This window comes from Acaromyces ingoldii (assembly GCF_003144295.1).
Source record: "Acaromyces ingoldii strain MCA 4198 unplaced genomic scaffold FA10scaffold_4, whole genome shotgun sequence".
Lineage (NCBI taxonomy): Eukaryota > Fungi > Basidiomycota > Exobasidiomycetes > Exobasidiales > Cryptobasidiaceae > Acaromyces > Acaromyces ingoldii.
The window spans coordinates 1,794,054-1,813,277 of record NW_020290250.1 but is presented as its reverse complement, the minus strand read 5'-3'; the positions used below and the strand labels follow the sequence as shown (position 1 = coordinate 1,813,277).

General features: G+C 57.5%; 8 protein-coding genes across 8 annotated transcripts; 4 read left to right on the top strand and 4 right to left on the bottom strand.

Annotated features, from left to right (window-relative positions):
- Positions 1-79: 79 nt before the first annotated feature.
- Positions 80-2,886, bottom strand: FA10DRAFT_302940 (hypothetical protein; the record flags this gene model as incomplete). The annotated part of the gene is made up of 2 exons (XM_025525187.1): positions 2,521-2,886; positions 80-2,462 (listed from the first exon to the last, which is right to left on the bottom strand). Exons 1-2 carry the CDS (start codon positions 2,598-2,600, stop codon positions 80-82), a joined length of 2,463 nt encoding a protein of 820 aa, XP_025376818.1. The 5' UTR covers positions 2,601-2,886.
- A 128-nt stretch (positions 2,887-3,014) lies between these two features.
- FA10DRAFT_268145 (amidase signature enzyme) lies at positions 3,015-5,538 on the bottom strand. Its single transcript, XM_025522205.1, has 2 exons — positions 4,563-5,538; positions 3,015-4,498 (listed from the first exon to the last, which is right to left on the bottom strand). The coding sequence occupies exons 1-2, from the start codon at positions 5,231-5,233 to the stop codon at positions 3,040-3,042; spliced, it is 2,130 nt and encodes a 709-aa protein (XP_025376817.1). The 5' UTR covers positions 5,234-5,538; the 3' UTR covers positions 3,015-3,039.
- A 544-nt stretch (positions 5,539-6,082) lies between these two features.
- Positions 6,083-7,850, top strand: FA10DRAFT_295444 (hypothetical protein; the record flags this gene model as incomplete). The annotated part of the gene is made up of 4 exons (XM_025524468.1): positions 6,083-6,405; positions 6,480-6,588; positions 6,670-6,725; positions 6,793-7,850. 4 exons carry the CDS (start codon positions 6,083-6,085, stop codon positions 7,784-7,786), a joined length of 1,482 nt encoding a protein of 493 aa, XP_025376816.1. The 3' UTR covers positions 7,787-7,850.
- A 156-nt stretch (positions 7,851-8,006) lies between these two features.
- On the bottom strand, positions 8,007-10,580 carry FA10DRAFT_268143 (hypothetical protein). The gene has a single exon (XM_025522204.1). It carries the CDS (start codon positions 10,480-10,482, stop codon positions 8,011-8,013), a length of 2,472 nt encoding a protein of 823 aa, XP_025376815.1. The 5' UTR covers positions 10,483-10,580; the 3' UTR covers positions 8,007-8,010.
- A 133-nt stretch (positions 10,581-10,713) lies between these two features.
- On the top strand, positions 10,714-13,309 carry FA10DRAFT_268142 (hypothetical protein). The gene is made up of 9 exons (XM_025522203.1): positions 10,714-10,886; positions 10,961-11,086; positions 11,149-11,244; positions 11,315-11,620; positions 11,683-12,075; positions 12,129-12,278; positions 12,346-12,589; positions 12,664-12,784; positions 12,860-13,309. Exons 1-9 carry the CDS (start codon positions 10,781-10,783, stop codon positions 13,013-13,015), a joined length of 1,698 nt encoding a protein of 565 aa, XP_025376814.1. The 5' UTR covers positions 10,714-10,780; the 3' UTR covers positions 13,016-13,309.
- A 601-nt stretch (positions 13,310-13,910) lies between these two features.
- Positions 13,911-15,618, top strand: FA10DRAFT_231254 (MFS general substrate transporter; the record flags this gene model as incomplete). Its single annotated transcript, XM_025518850.1, has 4 exons — positions 13,911-14,208; positions 14,270-14,776; positions 14,844-15,245; positions 15,320-15,618. 4 exons carry the CDS (start codon positions 13,911-13,913, stop codon positions 15,616-15,618), a joined length of 1,506 nt encoding a protein of 501 aa, XP_025376813.1.
- A 139-nt stretch (positions 15,619-15,757) lies between these two features.
- FA10DRAFT_243164 (XAP5-domain-containing protein) lies at positions 15,758-17,063 on the top strand. The gene is made up of 3 exons (XM_025519303.1): positions 15,758-16,099; positions 16,178-16,529; positions 16,598-17,063. Exons 1-3 carry the CDS (start codon positions 15,831-15,833, stop codon positions 17,015-17,017), a joined length of 1,041 nt encoding a protein of 346 aa, XP_025376812.1. The 5' UTR covers positions 15,758-15,830; the 3' UTR covers positions 17,018-17,063.
- On the bottom strand, positions 16,995-19,171 carry FA10DRAFT_268139 (hypothetical protein). Its single transcript, XM_025522202.1, has 4 exons — positions 19,138-19,171; positions 18,985-19,077; positions 18,348-18,916; positions 16,995-18,279 (listed from the first exon to the last, which is right to left on the bottom strand). The coding sequence occupies exons 1-4, from the start codon at positions 19,149-19,151 to the stop codon at positions 17,030-17,032; spliced, it is 1,926 nt and encodes a 641-aa protein (XP_025376811.1). The 5' UTR covers positions 19,152-19,171; the 3' UTR covers positions 16,995-17,029.
- Positions 19,172-19,224: the final 53 nt, after the last annotated feature.

The following is a 19,224-nucleotide window of genomic DNA, read 5'->3' as shown; positions in this document are numbered from 1 at the left end:
GGTCCGACCCCCCCCCCTTTTCTTAGCATGCATCAACCTTCTCATTTTTGCTGTCTTTCCCCCTTGGTGGGTATCGGACCTATCCGGGAGCAACCTCCTCAGATCGTCCCATCTGCAACTCCAGCTCTTCCTCGAGCGACTTGAGGAACTCTTCGTCCTGCTCTTCCTCCTCTCCCCCCGCCATTTCCTTCCCTCCTTTCTCTCCGTTTGGGGTTGCGCTCCGGCTGTCGCGGGTATTGAGCTGCATCTTGAGCTTCGAGTGGCCAGCGCGGAGCTCGGCCAGTCGTCTCCGCTTGCTCAATGGCGATAGTGTCGCCCCACCGCCGCCGCTGCCGCCGTCGTCATCGTCATCGTCAGCCTCGCTCTCCGCCTCGGAACGCAGGCCTTCCTCTCCCTCATCGCCGTCTTCCCCGTCCCTCGCCCGCTTGTTGCTGCCAAGGATGTTGCTGGCAATGGGCGTGTGCACAGTCGTCGAATAGCCACCGTCGGTGGTCTGGTCGTCATCGTCGTCGTCCGTCAAGCCCGCTAACACCTCATCCACCTCGTCCATGGCTTCTTTCCAGTCCATCGACTGGAAGCCCTCCTGCTGCTCTTGGCCGCCCTCTCCGGTCCCTTGCTCATTCTTGTCATCGTCCTCCTCTTCATCACCGGCAATCGCCAGCGGCTCCTCCTCCACCGAAGGAGCCACAGAGACTTCCTCGCCGTCCTTTCGCGATCTGGGATTGCCCTGGTGCATTTGCAGGGCATACCATGCTTCCGGTTGCCGACGCCATCGAGCGGCCGAGTCGTGCAGCCAGGCAGGCCACACCACATGTAACCCGCGCTTTTGGCCCATCCACACCTTCATCGTCCCCGGCTTGGCGGCGACAACGTGAGTGACGCCTCCAGACTCCAAATCCGTGGTGCACGTCGCGCCAAACTCGAGGGCCAAGCGCCACAGATCCGTCCCGATCGGATCGGTCTCGAGCGGCACGATGCTGGAAAAGACGATCCGGCAGCCCGCAAGGACACGCCGCTTGAGGTCGGCCAAAATATCCTTGACAGCAGGCGAGGCGGTCTCTGCTCTTTTCACCTCTTCTCCCTTCTTGTCTCGCGATGCTGGGAAGGAGTCCCATTGCGAGTACCACTGCTGGTGGATTTCTCCGAGGATGTTGTGCACCCTGTCGAGTTCCTCGTCGTCATCCCGCAGGACTGCCCGCTGCTGCGGACTCTGGCTAGGAACAGGATCAGGCGAAGGAGAAGGCGTGGGGAGCGGTGCTGCCGACTCTTCCACCGACGTCGAGCCGCCGCTGGTCTCCTGAGCACCTTCGGTCGAGCCTTCGCTCATTTTCTCGTCGAGCGCCTCCTGCATCTTGGCCAGGTGTCTGGCTCCAAGCTGAGCCGACACGGCGCTCTTCTGGCTTCGGTCGGCTACCTCCTTTGCAGCGATATCGTCTTCGGCTGTCGTAGCGTCGTCTTCAGATCTTTCTTTCTCCGTCAATGGACTCTGCCCTGCCTCAGACGGAGGGTTCGAAGGGGATGATGGTGACGACGATGACGATGATGCAGCAGGCGTGGAAGAAGACGCAGCCGGAGAAGACGCAGCAATCGAAGGTGCTGAGGACGATGACGATGCAGCATCGTCCTCCTCGGCGAGCCCGCCGCCTGGCCCTTCGAGTGTCGTGGGAGCAGGTACCGAGGGTGCCGCGGGCAGAAAGGTCGCATTGATGTCGCCGATGCCGACAAAGAAGTCAAAGGGGACCACTTTGACCAAGTTCGGGCTCCATTTCCACACATCTGCTCGATCATCGATGATGACGACCATCGTCGTGTCGAGGGGAAAGAGCTTTTTCAGGCTCTTTTGGAGCATGCTCCCGTTTTCGTCTCTGGACAGGATCCTGGCCCCAAACAGCGTTCCGTCGGGATCTACGAGCCGACAGACGCACTCCGCGTAGGACCGGGTGCCCATCGTGTAGACGTGCATCTCGTATGACTGACTCAAGGTCCGGAGAAAGTCTTGGAGCCCCGGCCGCGGCTTTACGTAGTACCAGCACCCTTCTTCCTTATTTTCCTCCCCACTTTGCTCTGCGCCACCTGCTTGGCCTCCTCTGCCCTCCGCCTTGTCGTCGCCGACCGAGTCGTGGCCGAGGATGGCCTTGCCGTCGGTGCCTAATCGAAACGTGCCGACGTTCTTGAGAGCTTCAAAGTTGGGATTGTCTCGATCACGCATCCAGTCTCCCACCGTGGGCTCCACAGTGGCGTGGATGATCGTCTGGTCCAAGTCGACGATGAGGGCCAATTTCCTCTGCTCCAAGAGCCGGGCCCGACTTTCGTCATCGAGCCTCTGCGCCTCAGCTGTCGAGACCTTGACGCCCGAGAGCTCATGCATCGTCCCGCTGCCTCCTGACCCTCCCCCTGCTCCTCCTCCGCCTTCGGACCCTCCGTTGCTGCTGTCGTTAGCCGAGCCATTGATGCTCTGACTGCTTTCCAATGCCGATTTTTAGTGTCCGCTTCGTCTTTCTGTAAGTGGGCTGGACTCACCTGCTGTCAACCTCAATGCCACAGATAGCGCAAAGACCGGCGACTTGCACGGGATGAGAGCATGCTGAAGGACCCGACATCTTGGAACGGACGCCAGCAGCTGAGAGAGGCACCACGGCGTTCGTCGGGCAGGTAGGCAGGTCCCTCGGCGTGGATGCTCGGCCCCCTTCCTACCCTTCGCCTGCGCCCCTCTCTCTTTCTCTCTCAGGGCCGCGTACTCCGTGTAGCGACTCTGTAGAGCTTGAGCCGAAGCCGACCGTCTTCTAAAGCAGTCGGATAGGCCCCTCCAGAAAAGAAGAGAAGTCAAGCGGCAGTCAGAAAGATGGGTGCCGCCGTCGCGTTTTTTTAGGATGGGGGATGGAGGATGGAGATGGGAAGTGGAGACCGAAGGAATAATAATAGAGCCGCCACGCCATGGGGTGAAACGAGACTAACAAAAAAATAAAAATTGGAGGAGGGAAAATCTCTCTCTCTCTCTCGTCGCGTGATGATGGCCAGTCCCGAGCTCAAGCAGGCGTTTCATTCAGATTCAGTGTGCTCTCTTTCTTGATACAGCTGGGCAAGTCTCAGAAGGAAGCCATCGTCGTGACGAGGAGCCATAAACATGATACTAAACGGACGATGAGCCTCTTCTCCGACAAAGGGAGACGGAATCGAGACGGCGGGCATATCGAGGACATTTGCGCACGCAGTAAACGCTGCGAGACTTGAGCCGATTGACAGGTTATCGTCGACCGACGACTGCATCGCCGTCACCGTCGGGTGGCAAGGAGCCGTGGGAAAGACGAGAACGTCGTAGTCCCGGTGCGCGTCCCAGAAGCCATCGCCCCACTTCCGCATCGTCTGCACCTTTGCCTGCGCCTCTAGCACCTCGTCGACCGTTACTTTGGCAGCGGTCTCGAGGTGTTTTCGAGTTGCACCGTGGAGCTTGCCTGAATTCTCTACGTGGCGCTTGACATGGAAGAGACGCTCAGCGGCAAGTCCAGAAAAATAGATTGCTTGTCCGGCGTCGTAGAAGCCTTGAAACTCGTCTCGACTGAGCACCGCCTTTGTCGCTCCAAACATGCTCGTCAGACGCTCGGTGGCAGCAGCAAAGGATGTTGCAAAGCAGGGCTCGCAAAGTCTCTGGATCGTCTCTTCATCTGGTACGGCAAAGGTGAAGCGGCGTTTGAACGCGGGCTCCAGTCGACCGACTGCACGTCCAGCCTTGCGATGCGTGGGCGACGGTGCACCACTGACCGTGTCTCCTTTTGCTACTAGCCAGACTCGCTGAACGAGGGCTGCCGTCGGTGCAAAGATGGTGACACAGTCGAGCGAGGGCATGCACGGAAGCACGCCGTCGGTGCTGAGAGACGCCTTGGAGGGCTTGAAACCCACCACGCCGTTGAATGCGGCCGGGATGCGACCCGAGCCGGCCGTGTCGGTCCCAATCGAGAAGTCGCACAGGCCCTCGGCCACGGCCACGGCCGAGCCTGAGCTGGAGCCCCCGGGAATGCGTGTGGGATACGGCTTGCAGAGAGGATTGCCCACGTCGGAGCGAGTGCCAGTTAGACCCGTGGCGAGCACGTCCATGTTGGTCTTTCCGACAAGGACGGCGCCTGCCTTCTGCAACCGATCGACTACGGGGCTGCTGCTGCCGGTCAGTGACGCTCCTTCGTTGAGATCTGCTTCCTCTTTCCCGAAATTGCACATTCTGCTTGGCCAGCCCGGCGTCGATATCATGTCTTTGACGGCGAACAGGCGTCCAGCGAGGGGCCGATTGTCTTGCTTTTGCGGCTTGACCGCTTCTGTCCTTGCCTCAAGCTCTTCGAGGGAGGCCAAGCGGGTGAAGATGGGATTGTGGCTGCCATTGACCTGCTTTATGCGACTGAAGAGGACTTGCGCGGGCGAGGCTGATCCGACTGGAGACGCGTCACGGCGCACGGTGGCAAGCTGTCGAACAAGTTCGCGGCTCTCGTCTGACACCCACCCGAAGAGACTGCCATAGAGAGATGAGCTGATCGGTCCCGTATTGGTGAACAAGTCTTTGCTGTGATACTCACCCATCGCTAAGGGTAGTCATGGCCAGACAGGCACGCCCGAAGCCGTCATTGTAGCCTTCAGTGCAGTCTGCAACGAGGCAGCACTGGTAGCCACGGTCATTTGCCTCGCGCAACGTCGTCGTGACGCAGCACTCGGTCGTCACGCCCACTATGATCAAGTGCGTGATCTGACGGTCTGCCAGGTAGGTATCGAGGCCCGTCGCGAAGAAAGCTCCTTTGCCCGGCTTGTCAAAGACGGCTTCGCCAGCCCTCGGCTGAAGCTCGTCGACAAAGTCGTGGCCGTAGGACCCTTGCACTAGCATGGGCCCATCAAAGGCATCGCCTTGGTCGCCAATGTGCACCGTGTGCAGCGTGCCAGGCGCCGAAGCCTGGCGCTCGATCTTGCTAAAGGGACAGTCGCTCAGATCCCGACGGTGACCCTCCCGCGTGTGGATGACGTATAGGCCAGCGCGTCGAGCTCCTTCGACAAGCTCCTGGCAGCGACGAACGACACGGCTCATCTTCGCGGAAAATTCAGCTAGGTCGGCGCCGGCCGCCGCTGCCTGGAGAAAGCCAAAGCCGCCAGGCAAAACAAAGTCGCGCTGCATGTCGATGACGACGAGCGCGACATGCTGCGTAGGAAAAGTGTATTCGTACGGCAGTGCGGGGATGCTGAGGTGCCCCTCCGCCATCGTAGCTGCTGTTGTGTTTCGGTGCAGAGGAGCGGTGGGACAGAGAATCTTGACCAAGGCAGGCTAGGAAAGAAAGAGAGCGGGGGAGGCACGGCGCGGAGATGGGCGGAACGGGGCGAGCTGAAGGACCGAGCGCTGAAGCCGCGCTCCGTTCCCAGACGACAGTCGCTGGGCGCGGACTTTCCCAGCGTCTACTGTTATCTCTCCGTTCTCGGGCACGCAAACACACACATGCACGCACGCAGGAGTACACACGCAGCCCCACCGCACGCTGATGGCAGAGTGCAAAGGTGAGGAGGTAAAAGCGTGAGGTGGAGGTGGCCGCCGGCGAAGAATGAAATTGCCGTGGCGGCGGCTGAGGGCAAGGTAATGGGCAATCCCTCGCCGCCCCTTCCCTACTCTCTCTGAATGGTCTCATCAGATGACAACTGGACCGTGCTTTCTGCTCCATCAATAATCAAGCGCCTCATCAGTGAGATTCAATAGAGCGACTGTCCGCCCCGTGCCTCGCTTCTCAGCCTTATCGAGGCGCGAGCTCTTGAAGCTCCGTCTCCGAGGTCAATTCTTCTGCCTTGGCGGTCGCTCTTGAAGCTCCGTCTCAGAAGTCAATTCTTCTGCCTTGGCGGCCGCTCCGACATTTGACATCTCAGTCTGTGCAACTATACATATCCTGTCGGCGCTTCGACCAATGATAAGAACGGAGCTGCTTTTCATATTTCTGCTTCCGTCGCCTCCTCGCAACCCCTCTTCCTCCTATTTCTTCTGTCTCTTCACCCTCCTTCGCTCCTCTCTCCCCCCCTCAACTGACCCACTTCTGCTATTTTCCAGACTGACCCATTCCTGCACACAATGTCAAGCTCTGTGCGATCAAAGAGGCGTCGCGATGTAGCCTATCGTTGGAGGACGTACTTTACCGACATCCATGTGCCCAAATCCATATTTGTCGACACCGAGGCCGAGAACCGTTGGGCAAACCGCAACCTCGACCCGATCCCACCGGAGAAGTGCAACTGGCGTGAGATCGATTTTGTCTCGTACTGGCTCTGCGACCTCTTTGCGCTCCCCACTTGGTCGACCGTCTCGACGGTTATGCTTGCTGGCTTCTCGGCGAGGCAGACGGTGCCCATCTGCATCATTGGCTTCTCCCTCTGTGGCGTCGTCATCACTTTGACGTGGGTGTCATTCGCTTTCAATGTCCTCGCAAATGCTCTTCTGCCACTGACTGGGTGGGCCTCGTGAACTACAGTACATTGGTCGGATGCCAGTACCGGGTGCCTTACCCCGTCGCCAGTCGCATCGCCTTTGGTCTCTGGGGCTCAATTCCTGCTATTTGTGCTCGTTGTTTCGTGGCCCTGGTCAGTTGATGTCACGAAGCAAGTGATCTTCCAGCGTTAACTTACGGCTTCTCTTCTCGCCTCTGTTCTTCATTCGAGTAGATGTGGCTGTCAATCCTGACATGCACCGGCGGTCGCCTCATGGAAGTTCTGCTGTCGTGTGTTGAGAAGTGGCTATATGGTGGCATATCAAAGTCCCTGACATGACCCTCTTTTCCTTCAAAGAGCTCTCTTCCCCTCCTTTCTCACCATGCACAACCCCTTCCCCGCCTCTGCCAACATTACGCCCCCTGAACTCATCGCCTTCTTCATCTACTGGGGCAATCAGCTCGGCGCCGACTGCATCCCCTTTGCCAACGACTCGATGGCGCTTGCGCCACGGTACATCAACCGCTTCCGTGCCAACACTTTTGCCGCCGTCGTCTGCGTCATCTCGACACCCTGGAACATTATCAGGAGTGGCCAAGGCTTCATCACCTTTCTCCTCGGCTACGCCTCCTACACTTCGTGCTTGGCCGCCATCATGGTCGCCGACTTCTTTGTCGTCAAGCGCCAGAAGGTCGACGTTTGCGAGCTCTACAAGCCCTACGGCCTCTACTGGTACACCCACGGCTGGAATTGGCGTGCCTATGTCGCCTTCTTTGTCGGCTTCATCCCCTCGGTGCCCGGCTTTGCCAAGTCGATTGATGACTCGCTCAACATCGGCACGGCTTGGGTTCCTTTCCAGATGGCCTGGATCTTTGGCACCGTCGTCTCCTTTACGACGTATATTCTCGTCAACCTCGTCTGGCCCGACCCAGCGCGGGTCTACGAGGCCGTCAAGCCCCATGAGATCTTTGCGCAGCGACGAAGGGCGCGTGCGGCCGAGAAAGCGCGCCGCAAGCTGCTTGAGCAGCAGCAGCAAGAACAACAACAGCAGGAGTCCGCCACCGTAGACTTCGACGCCAGGTCAATGAGCAAGGGCTCGATGCCCACCACGCCCGGAGACGGCCTGGCCGCGGCCGAAGGCTCGTCGACAATCAATGGCGTAGCCGATGCGAGCACGGGGTCGAACCCATACTTTGTCAATGCCCTCACGAGCCACAATGGGTCGGGCGAAGACCTGAGGACCGTCGAAAAGGAAATCATCGAGCTGTACGAGACGGACCGCCGCCATCCGCAGCACCAGATTCGCAACAGCCCGTCGGGCCCTCACCACAACAGCAGCAAAGTCGAGTAGACTTTGCTCCTTCCCCTTTTATTCCCTCCTTCTCGCTTCCGTCTTCCCTGCTCATTCACCCGCTTCGATATTTACATCATCTCAGGCCTCTGTAGACTCTGTGAAGAGAAGAAAGGGAAATATTGAGATAGGTCTTCTATTCAAGCATCAGATGTGAAGCAAGCACAGATAGGAGATGCAAAAATGGTATAGTGATATAGTAGTACAAGAAGTGCAAGCCCCACTCAATTGTCTAGCTCCCTGCGGATCCTCCTTCTGACGGCCTCCAAGAGGCTCTCCCCCATCCCTTCGTCCTCTTCCTCGCCCGCACCATCGCCCACTTCCTCCTTTCCCTCCTCGTTCCCGTCTTGGTCAGCCAGACGACTGCCCAGTCTGACCCACTTGCCGCGGCCCACCGTCGCCACCGTGACAAAGCCCGGCGCCACCTCGTCGAGGAGGTCGAGCGCCTTGGTGGCCTCTGTCTCCGAGAGCGACACCTTGGAGCTCGACATGATGGCCTTGATGACCTGCTCCATCGGCAGCGTCGGCAGCCTCCGCTGCGCGCCGCCTGTGGGCGGCTGGCGCGACTTCGTAAAGAGCATGTAGAGGGACTCGGAGATGTCGCAGAGGCGCGAGAGCATCGACCGGCGCTTAAAGTCGTCCATCGTAGGCGATGAGACAGACGACGACGACGTGCTGCTGCTGATAATGCCTGGTCGACGGGAAAAGAGCGTCTGGACAGCAGTGGCCCGCTTGGCAGCTTCCTTGGCGCGAATACGTTCTGTCAGAGACATGGGCTGCGAAGAGGCTGCCTTTGTTGTGGTGGCCGTTTCGGTGGGTGCTGCAGGGGACGATGACGGTGCGACAACGCGGTTGTGCAGGGCCCGCAGCGACGATGAAGCAGATGCAGGGAGGGACAAGTCCAGGTCCAGGCTTGGGAGGGAGGCGCACGGGATTGGGGTGATACGCTCCAGCGGAAAGTCTTCTGGCCACTCGTCGATCCAAGTCGGAAGGGCAGAGTCGTGCTCTTGCACTTGCTCCCGACCGAGGATGCGTCCTTGACCCGCAACGTGATCCGACTCTTTAGAATTGGCCGGCGTCCAGAGACCACCATACCCTTCGATTGCATTCTTTCCTCCTGACGTTTTCTTCTTTGGCGTCTGGGGTGCGATTCCAGCAGCTGTCCCCGCTAAGCTCGCTTCCTCTCGGGAGTCAGACACATAGAGATGCCTCTGCTGACGATGCCACGTTGCGAAGCATCGGAGAGACCAATCCACGAGGCGCTTGCGCACTTCTCGCTTCCGCGCCTCGATGCCTTTGTTCCACATCGCTACCAGGTTCATGCCTCGCTTCGGGCTGGCTGCTCCCGCAGTCAGCTCTCTCGTGCCACCTGTTCTCCCGGGAAAGGCAGAGAGACTCCTTGACGAAGGACTCTGTGGCGGTGTACGAGTAGGGTATACGCCGCCGTTCCTACTCTTCTTCCGAGGGCTGGGACTGGGGCTTGTTGGCTCATCGATGGTCAACGACCGAGTGCGGGGTGGGGTTGCGGCCCGTTGAGGCTCTTCATCGAAGGGCACATCGTCTTCGTCGTCGCTCTCAAAAGACTCCGACCCGATACGTATGCCAAGGCTGTAGTCCAACACCGGTCTCGTGCCTCGGAGCGGATCGACGACTCGCTTGGCGCTCATGGTAAGGCCAATGTCCTTCTTGCCACCCTTGCTCCAGATCCAAAGCAGCCGCGAAAGATCCTTGGGAGAAAGATTGCGACCCGACGACTTTTCAACGAGCGGCCTCAGAGTGGAGTAGGTGATGAGGTGTGGAATCGAGACGGTGCCGTCGGGCGACGACTCGTCAATGGGCGAGCCGCCAGTGCCGGCTGTGGCGAGGTGGACGACGAGGCTATGTTCGATCGCAGCATGCAGCGCATACAGCGATGCAAGGTGACGCGGAAGAGCCAAGCTTCGATTGCCCCTGATTCTTCTCGTCAGCGCCGCTGCTGGCACGGGCTCCAGCCATTCGATGGAAGCAGCTCCCTCTGTCTGTGAGAGCAGCGGCGATGACGACGACACGGAAAACCCCAAGAATGGATTGGCAAGTCGATCCTCGCTTGGATAGGTCTGCGCCGACTTGGTCCTCTTTCGTCTCGCCTCCCTTCCCATGTCGGCACCCGCTTCATCGGGAGAAGTGCTACGTTTATTTGTAGCCTTATAGATGCCGAGCCCCTGTCCCTCCGAGAGCATCGCCGCCTTGCCTCCCTTGACTGCCGCGGCTCGAGAATTGCTTCTACGCGGCGAGAGCATCAGAAACATCTTTCCAGAGTCGGGATCCGTCCTGACCGACACAGGAGACCTTTGCAGAGGCTCAAACAGGTCGGGAGAAGGAAGCGTCGCTGTTCGGGGTCCCGTGGGCGTCCGAGGCGGTCGAGTTGGGCAGCGGGTCGGTGGAGGCGTGCTGGCTCGTGTTGGGGGTGGCATCGTCTCTTCTTGCGAGGGAGCCGTCGTTTGTGTCGACTCCTCTGGTGCTGTTGTTGTCGTCTCCTTCTCCTTCGCAGCCACTGCTACGTTGACTGCTATCCCTGCATCCGGTCCTTTTCCCTTTGTTGTCGTGGATGGATGCCGGGACAAGGGCTTGCCGGGCTTGAAGTGGCCGACCAGCGGTTGAAATGCGGGCGGCGCCCTCGCTCGGACACCTCCCTTCTTCGTCGATGATCCTGCCATCGCGGATACAACACTGTCAAAGGTTGCTCGTAATCTCTATGATGATGCTTGTGAGGAGTCTGCCGGATGCTGGATGGATGGATGTTCGTAAAAATGACAATTAGCCAGGAAGAAGCTACACTATCTCTTCGCGCGAGGCGCGCCAAGTCGCGTCGAAGCGTGTACAGTACACGCGTCCACGTGGAATTTTAGCGTTCGCGGCCGCTCCTCGACAAGTGTCGATCTGACGACCAGCCGAGAAGAACGATAAAGCAAGCCGACGACGACGAAGACGACGACGACGACGAGAAGGGGAGCGATGCGATTCAACAGAGGCCAGCTGGTTTCCCTCGTCGCAGTGGCGCTCACCCAGCTGGGCCAGTCGACGGGCGCGGAGTCCGTCCCAAGAGGAGTGTCTCCCGAAGGTGCGTCCAACTAGTCGCTCTCCTCGCACTTGAAACTTGCCGAGACTGACCGGCCCTCTGCCTGACTATGACAGACGCCCATCTGTATGCGGTACCAGAAGGAAAGACGACCTGGAAGTGCCTCAAATCTGGCCAGGAGATCAATGCTAGCGCCATCAACGACGACTACTGCGACTGCGACGACGGAACAGACGAGCCAGGTGAGGCATTCGCACAAAAGAACAGCAAAGAGGAACTTTCGCTCATCTATTTGCTCACATAGGTACATCGGCTTGCCCCGACTCGAGATTCTATTGCAACAACGCAGGACATATTCCCTCCTATATCCTCTCGAGCCGTGTCAATGACGGTGTATGCGGTAAGTGTCCCAGAATAACCCGAGGAACCACTCTTCTTTACACGACATTGACGCGCTCCTCTTCTCCCAGACCCGGACTGTTGCGACGGCTCTGACGAGAACGATGGCAAAGTCAAGTGTCCCGACGCCTGTGCGTCGATTGGGAAGGCCTATAGAAAGAAACAACAGGAGATCGAAAACAAGAGACGGGCTGGATCAAAGATTCGCGACAAGTACATTGCAGAAGGCAAGAAGACTCTCGAGGAGCTAGATGCGGAAATCGTCAAACTCGAGGTTGAGCTCGAGGTGGCGACGGAAAGGGAGCAGAGAGCAAAGCAGCAGCTGCAACAGGCAGAGAGCTCGGACCGCCTAGTCATTGAGAAGAAGATGGCCTCTCGTGAGTCAGCCCCTGCGACTCCCTTCACTGTGGGAAGACGTCGAAGCTGACGGGAGCAACAGCCCTGTACGCTACACTCAAGTCTCATCAGGAAAGCCTTCGGGCGCTGATGCAACGCGACCATAGCCTCAAAGATGAGCTGCGCAAGCTTACCCATCTCCTCGATGACCTGTCGAGAGACTACAACCCAAATTATCAAGACATGGCCGTCAAAGGCGCTGTTATGGCGTACCGTGAATGGAAGAGGGGAGGCAACCCAGAAGCAGCGTCAGAGGGGGAGGGCGAAGACGGGGAGGGAAAGACTGTTGCTGACGAGGAACCAAAGAAACTCAACGATTTGCTCGATGAAGGGGAGTGGACGAAGGAGAAATTGCTGGATATTGTCGATAAGGACCCTTTGACGCTGCTCGACGATGACAACTTCAAGGCTGGCTCGTCGGATGACACTGGTATCCGTGAGTTTGATGAGAATCCTTTGACCCTGACCCAGCTGACTGGTGTCGTGCAGTATTCCGGATACACGAATACCTGCCCGACGCTGTGGTCCCTTACTTTGAGGCTGCCGTCGATACCCTGCTTGACCTGCTGCTCAAGGCAAATGTCATCACCGATGTCAAGCGCAAGTCACGAAGAAGCGTTGAAGAGGGGGAACCGGAGAGTAAGTGGTGCTGAATCAAGCATCGCCCGTCTAGAAGTGTGCTGACCCTTAACATCGTCGCGATCAGACGTCAGCCTCGCTCGAAGCGCCCACCAATCGGCGGAGGCCGCTCTCCGCCGTATCACCGACTCACTGAAGCACAAGCGAGAGGCAGCCAAGGTGGCTCCCGAGAAGTGGGGTCCACAAGGCGAATTTAAGGCCCTGGACGGGAAGTGCGTCGAGAAGAACTTTGGCGAGTACACCTACGAGTACTGCTTCTTTGGTCGAGCTACGCAGAAGCCCAACCGTGGCGGTGGTCACGTCAGCCTTGGGTGAGCGAGCCTCTCATCTTTTGGTTTTTGTGTCTGCAGGCTGACCGTCCTGCTCCTCCCGCATGCTCATACAGCCGATTTAGCCGATTCGAGCCGAAGAATAGCAGCCTCACCCCAGCCGATCCCGACTTTTTCCTCCGACAAATCTACGACGCCGGTCAGCGGTGCTGGAATGGCCCCGATCGAAGTGTCATCGTGAGTACGCCCTACGAGGCCCTTCGTCCTCAGTCAACGTGCCCGTCTGCTCACTCACGCGGCTTTCTCTATCAGGTCGACTTGGCTTGCGACACTGAGAACGCGCTTTTGGACGTTTTTGAGGGGGAAAAGTGCATCTACGAAGCCAAAGTCACAACACCAGCAGTCTGCCAGCCGCTTGTTGAGTCGCCGCCGGCCCAGCAGCACCATTCGGCCAAGGACGAACTGTGATTTTAACGTAGATGAATGGACAGGACCTTTTTTGATGCAGTGGAAGATGTCTTCAAGCTGGTGGCTCAGTAGTAGTAATGCTGAGAGACTACGCTCGTTTAGGACTTGCACACAACACAAATGAAAGCCGAATCGTTGTCCGGTGATTGCACTCTGTTCCTGGGATCTCGGCGGGCCGAATCTCTATCTCTTAATCGGCTTCTCTTGTCGTGTTGTAGTCAAACGACTACGACAGAGCGGCACGGGTTCTGCTGCCCTGGACGTCACACGGTCGCTCATCCAATGAAAAGAGGCAGACCTATCAACGTGCGCAGGTCCCGTTTGAGGTCCATCTTGCTTGCCGACTCGAATTGCATCAGTTCGTTAGCGTGATTCCCTTCTGTGCAGCTTAGCACACGTCCTCTTTCCACTTTTTTTTTTTTTTTTTTTTCAGATTGAGTGGAGAAGAAGCAGCAGCTGCCGAAATTCACCTGGCTACATTTCACTTTATTCTCTTTTTTTTTTTTTTTTTCAGAGTTTCAAGGGTAATCTTGCCGCCTTCCGCCGGGGCGTGCTCCTCGCGCCGCTCGAGATAAAAGTCCAGGCACTTACCGCTACTGCTGCACGTACTGTACCTATTTCAATAGAGCTCTTCTCGCGCGGACAGGAACTGCGTTAGCTTGCTTTTTTTCCGGCGGGGGCCAAGTAGTCTGATAAATTGAGAAGAGGGGGGAGCCGACCTTGCCCCGATTATCTTTCGCTCCCTCCTGCCTTTCCTCCCCTTTTCTTTTCCTCAAAGCAGCGACAGAAGATGTCGAGCGGGATTCAGCAGGCTCACGGTGCCTCGACACCCACCAATGAGCTGCTCGCGTCAGGCGACAGCCCCTCGAAGCACAGCCCCGGCGCCGAGGACAAGATGTTCGAAAAGGAGAGTGGCGATGGAGCTGTGGTGAGCGAAGAGCCCGTCGAGACGGCCGCCGACCGCAAGAAGAAGAACGGAGGACTTGGCCCGGTCGCCCTCATCTTTGCCTGTGGCACAGCTTTGTTCAGTGACGGCTACGTCAATGCCAACTCAGGACCCACCAACACGATCCTCAGACGCATCTATGGGACAGATGTGTACACATCCCACTATTCCAGTCTCTACTCCTCAATGGCCTTCGCTGGAACACTGCTGGGTATGCTCGTTTTTGGCGTTCTCAGTGATCGGATCGGTGAGAAGAAATGAAGCGTTCAGGCGCTGGATCTTGACTGACGGTTCCGCGTCTTCTTCAGGTCGCAAATTTGGCATGATCTTTGCCTCGCTCTGGCTCGCCCTCTTTTCGGTCCTGATTTCCGGCGCTTGGGGCGCAGGTGGAAGCATTCCCGGACTTTTCGCCGCTCTTGAGGCTTACCGCTTCCTACAAGGTATTGCCATTGGTGCAGAGTATCCGGCCGGGAGCGTGGCGGCTTCTGAAAACACCGAGTCTAAGGACGTCAACCCTCGTCGTCAGCAGCTCTACTTTGTCCTCTCCACCAACTCGATGATCGATCTCGGCTTCGTAGCCGCCACGCTTGTTGCTCTGATCCTCTACCAAATCTTTGGCGAAAAGCACTTGGTCTGGGTCTGGAGGCTCACTTTGGGCCTCGGTGCCATTCCTCCTCTTGCCGTCCTCTTTTTCCGAGTCAAGATGGCTGAACCCGAGCACTACCGAAAAGGTGCTATCAAGAGACACGTCCCTTGGCTGCTCGTCCTCAAGAAGTACTGGCTGCGTCTCTCAGCAGTCTGCGTTGCTTGGTTCGGTCAGTATTGTCCCTCAATCTCGAGCTTGATCGCGCTGCTTTTGCTCACACGCGAGCCTTCTCTCAGCTTATGACTTTGTGTCGTTCCCAGCCGGCATCTACTCGAGCTATTTCCTTGACCAGATCCTTGGCGATGACCCGCCGCTTACACAAACTCTGGGCTGGAGCGTCTTGATTAACACCTTTTACCTTCCTGGAACGTTTATCGGTGCATTCGTCTGCGACCGACTCGGGCCCAAGAACACCATGCTTGTGGGCCTCGTTTGCCAAGCCATCTTCGGCTATGCGCTGGCTGGCGCCTTTGGTGATTTGAAGAACAACATTGGCGGACTCGTCGTCCTCTACGGCCTCTTTGTGGCATTTGGAGAATTTGGATCTGGCAACAACCTGGGCCTCTTGGCGAGCAAAGCTGTTGCACCAAGTGCGGTCCGAGGAACGTTCTACGGTGTTGCGGCAGGAATCGGAAAGGGTCAGTGTCTCGCCTTTTCCTCAGTTGCTAATGTCTTTCGGTGAGGCTGACGGTCCCTCTTCTTTTTCTTGCAGTGGGAGCATTCGTTGGCACATATGCCTACACCGACATCCAGAACAGCCTGGACCCGACGGGCAAGAAAGACATCTACTACTCTGGAACCTTCTACATTGGCGCCTCGCTCGCCGTCTTTGCCGCCCTCGTCGTCTTTTTCTTTGTCCCGCCCGTGGTGCAGGACGGCATGGCCAAGATGGACGCAGAATTTGAAGAGTACCTGAGAGAGAACAATTACGATATGAGCAACGTCGGCCTGGTCGACCACGCTCAAGACCCTGCGACGAGAGTCGATAGTGGCGAGTCCAAGTTGGAGTAGTGTTTGTCCATTAGCAGTAGGCGTCCCTCATCGTCATGAAATAGTCTTGTTCACCTGTAGGCACGCACGCACTGTCAATATATCTGATTTTGGTCACCGGAAAAAGCAAGCTTTCTTCTTGCCTCGAGATTCTTTGCATCGAGACGCGCTCACTCACTTGCAGCTTCCACTTTCTCGATTACCTTCGAAGAATCAAAGGAGAGCAACACACCATGTCATCGTCGCACGCCGAGGGGCGGCGCGCCGACAAGCACACAAAGGCGCGCCAGCAGATGCTGGAGGAGTTTGAGCGGCAAAAGGCCGAGCTGGCCTCGATGTCGGCGTCGACGAGCAGCAACCGGTTCACGTCCAAGACGGACAGCATCGAGGAGAGCCTCAAGAAGAACACCGTCGGCCTCGTCAGTGCCGAGGACTTTAAGCGGCGGAGAGAGGAGCTCGAGGAGCTCAAGAGGCGCGAGGCGGCGAAGACGAGCGAACTTAAGTGAGTCTCTCTGAGAGAGAGAGGAGGTTCTACGAGTGGGGCGGGTGTGAGTGGTTTGGCTGACATGGTGGGTGACAGGGCCGAGGAAAAGGTCAAGAAGAAGCGGAGCAAGACAGACGCCCTCTCAAAGCTATCTTTCGCCATGGACGACGAAGAGGAAGAAGGGGGCGCAGCGGGGGCCGGGCCGGGCGGAGAGGCCAAGAAGAACAAGAAGAAGAAGCAGGAGGAAAAGGGTAGCAAGCTCAAGGGCATCAAGAACCCGTCGGTGGACACGAGCTTCTTGCCGGATCGCGAGCGAGAGGAAAAGGACCGGCTAGCCAGAGAAGAGCTCCGACAGCAGTGGCTGGCAAAGCAAGAGATCATGAAGGGAGAAGCAATCGAGATCACCTACTCGTACTGGGACGGCAGCGGCCATCGCAAATCTGTTGCTGTGAGTTTCTTCCCAGCTGCGTTCTCTCTCTCCTCGATACGCTCTGATGTAACGTCACATCTATGCAGTGCAAAAAGGGCGACACGATTGCCCAATTCCTCGAAAAGTGCCGACAACAGTTCCCCGAGCTGCGTGGAGTGAGCGTCGACAGCCTCATGTACATCAAGGAGGACCTCATCATCCCACACCACTTCTCTTTCTACGACTTTATCGTCTCCAAGGCCCGTGGCAAGTCTGGCCCCTTGTTCAGCTTCGACGTTCACGATGACGTGCGAATGCTGGCCGACGCCACTGTTGAAAAGGACGAGTCTCACGCGGGCAAGGTGGTCGAGAGGACCTGGTACAACCGCAACAAGCACATCTTCCCCGCCAGCCGCTGGGAGCTGTACGAGCCAGGCAAAGACTTTGGCTCCTACTCGGTTCACGATCGGGAAAGTAGAAGGAGCCGGCTTCTTCTATACCACCACGCCTCTGCTGTAATATTATAGAGTGCTCGAATTTCAGAGCCGTACATTTTTCCAGATGGCCTCAACTAAGGGCTGACCAGCCCAGCGTAAATCACCCGAGGTAATGGCTTCGGAGCCGTACATGATGAGAGCTGCCGCGCTGACGACGCCCACAGCACCAGCGCCAACCCAGACAAGAGCTGCCGTAGACCTCTTTGATTCCCTCCTCCCCGCCTTCCTCCTCTGCCCTCCCTTTGACGATGCCTTTTCCTTTCCAGGGGGTATCTCCAACGTCGGTGAGGGTGGTGGTGAGGGCATGGCATCAACCACGACAATGGAAACGTCACTTGACGACTTCTCCAGAATCGTCTCGGCAAACGCATCTGCCTGCTGCCATTGATTAGAGGCCTCCGTCCCACCTCGGTGCGTCGGTGGCTGCTGCTTTGATTGCACATGTGGCAATTGAGACCAGGTGTTCAGAACAGATCTTGGGCCCATTACGGCGTCGACTCTTTTCTTGGCAGCCGGCAGAGGTGCCTTGTCGAGGGGATATCGATTCGCCAAGTCATCGGCCAGCTCGAGCACACAGGCCAGCTGTCCGTCTTGGTCCGATGGAGCTGTACAAGGGAGCGACAGCCCTTCCGTCTCGTCTTGAAACAGCGATGCGGTTCGACCGTGATCGAGCGTCATGGGCAGCTTGGACAGGAGATGGTGCAGCTCTGCCGGGTCGGCTGACTCGTCGTCCCTGGCATCGCCCATGATCAGATCCTTGTTCCAAATGACAAGAGCGGTGGCAATGTAAAGAATGCTGGCAGGGCCGTTTGCGCTTGCGAGGATAAAGTCGAAGATCCGACGGCTCTGCTCCAGAGGCACGTCGTGGGAAAAGAAGGAGATGAGCCAGGAAATGGCAAAGTGGGGCAGAGGTGAGGCCACCTCAATGCGGCGAGCTAGGCGTGGCTCGGCCTCTCGTAGAAGGTTGCGCATCAACTTGAGCTGGCCCAAAGTAGGGTCTAGATTGGTCGTCATACTGTCGCGCAGATAGTGCAAGCTGACCCTTTCGCACACGTCGACCACACACTCAAGCTCTTCAGGGCTGGACCAGAGTTCGAGATCTCGCTCCTGCTCTCCAAGCTGTATGCCTCTCTCCGGCGAAGCCCGAGGCGGCACGAGGACGAGCAGGAAGATGGAGATGACGTCGTGATACCCCTGGTAATAATGAAGACCTCTCCTCCGCCGAAGAACAGCGCGTATTACGTCTTGGAGCTGCCGGCGTCTCTCTTCGCGTAGCTTGACATCGGCAAGAGCTAGAAGCGAAGGGAGGTTAGTCTCCTTGTCGCAACACTCCTGAAATTGGATGCAGATGATCACTCACGACCCTCTTTGAAGCCCACGAAACTTCGCCTGATGTCGAGGCCGACCTGTTCCTCATCCTTGTGGGGCGCTTCTGTGTCTGCTCTCGCTACGCTTTCCTGATTGAGATGCTGTATCTCTTCGGATGGTCTCTGCTCAGCTCTCCTTTTCTTCTTGCCGCTCTTCTTTCGGCTCTTTTTAGTTCCTTTCTCGTCGTCAACCTTGTCCCTCCCGCCATGCTCATCACTCGAAGTTGCCGTGCGGGAAGTATCGACGGACTGGCCTACGCTCGCCTCCCGTCGGTCTCGGCCTGAACCTTGCTCTCGCGCCTGCCTTCTTCGACTTTTCTTGCTGCTCGCCATCTGCCACCCGTCATCTTCCTCTTCTTCGCCCTCCTCTTCGTCATGAGCTAGGCCATTGGAGCCGTTGCTGATCTGCCATCCTTGCGAGTCGAGCTTGATGTAGTCTGCGTGCAGGCCAGCATGCTCGACGATCTTCTCAGAGACGGAAACAGACGAAGCGGCCTTTACTCTCCTCTTGCGTGCTTCCTCCAGACGAGGTTCCAAGTAGGAGAGGTCCAGCAGCAAGAGCCTATGAAAAGAGAAGAAATGGTCAGAATTGCCTTGTTGCAAGTAAGGAACTTTGCTCGGGCACCTCACCATGCGGAACGACGAAAGGAGTCGAATTCGTCGCTGTCAAAGCCGCCCGGCTGGCGAGCTCGTCGGGCCAATGAGGATGTCGACGAAGACGAGCTGTAGTACAGCACTTGTTAGCTGCTTCCGGCTCTTTCGACACCTGTTGTTGAGACATACCTCGGCTCGTCCATTCTCAGCTGCTCAAAGACGTGAGCTATGGGCCGTCAGCCAGGAAGGAGGAGGAGGTCCGTGCTACCGCGTCAC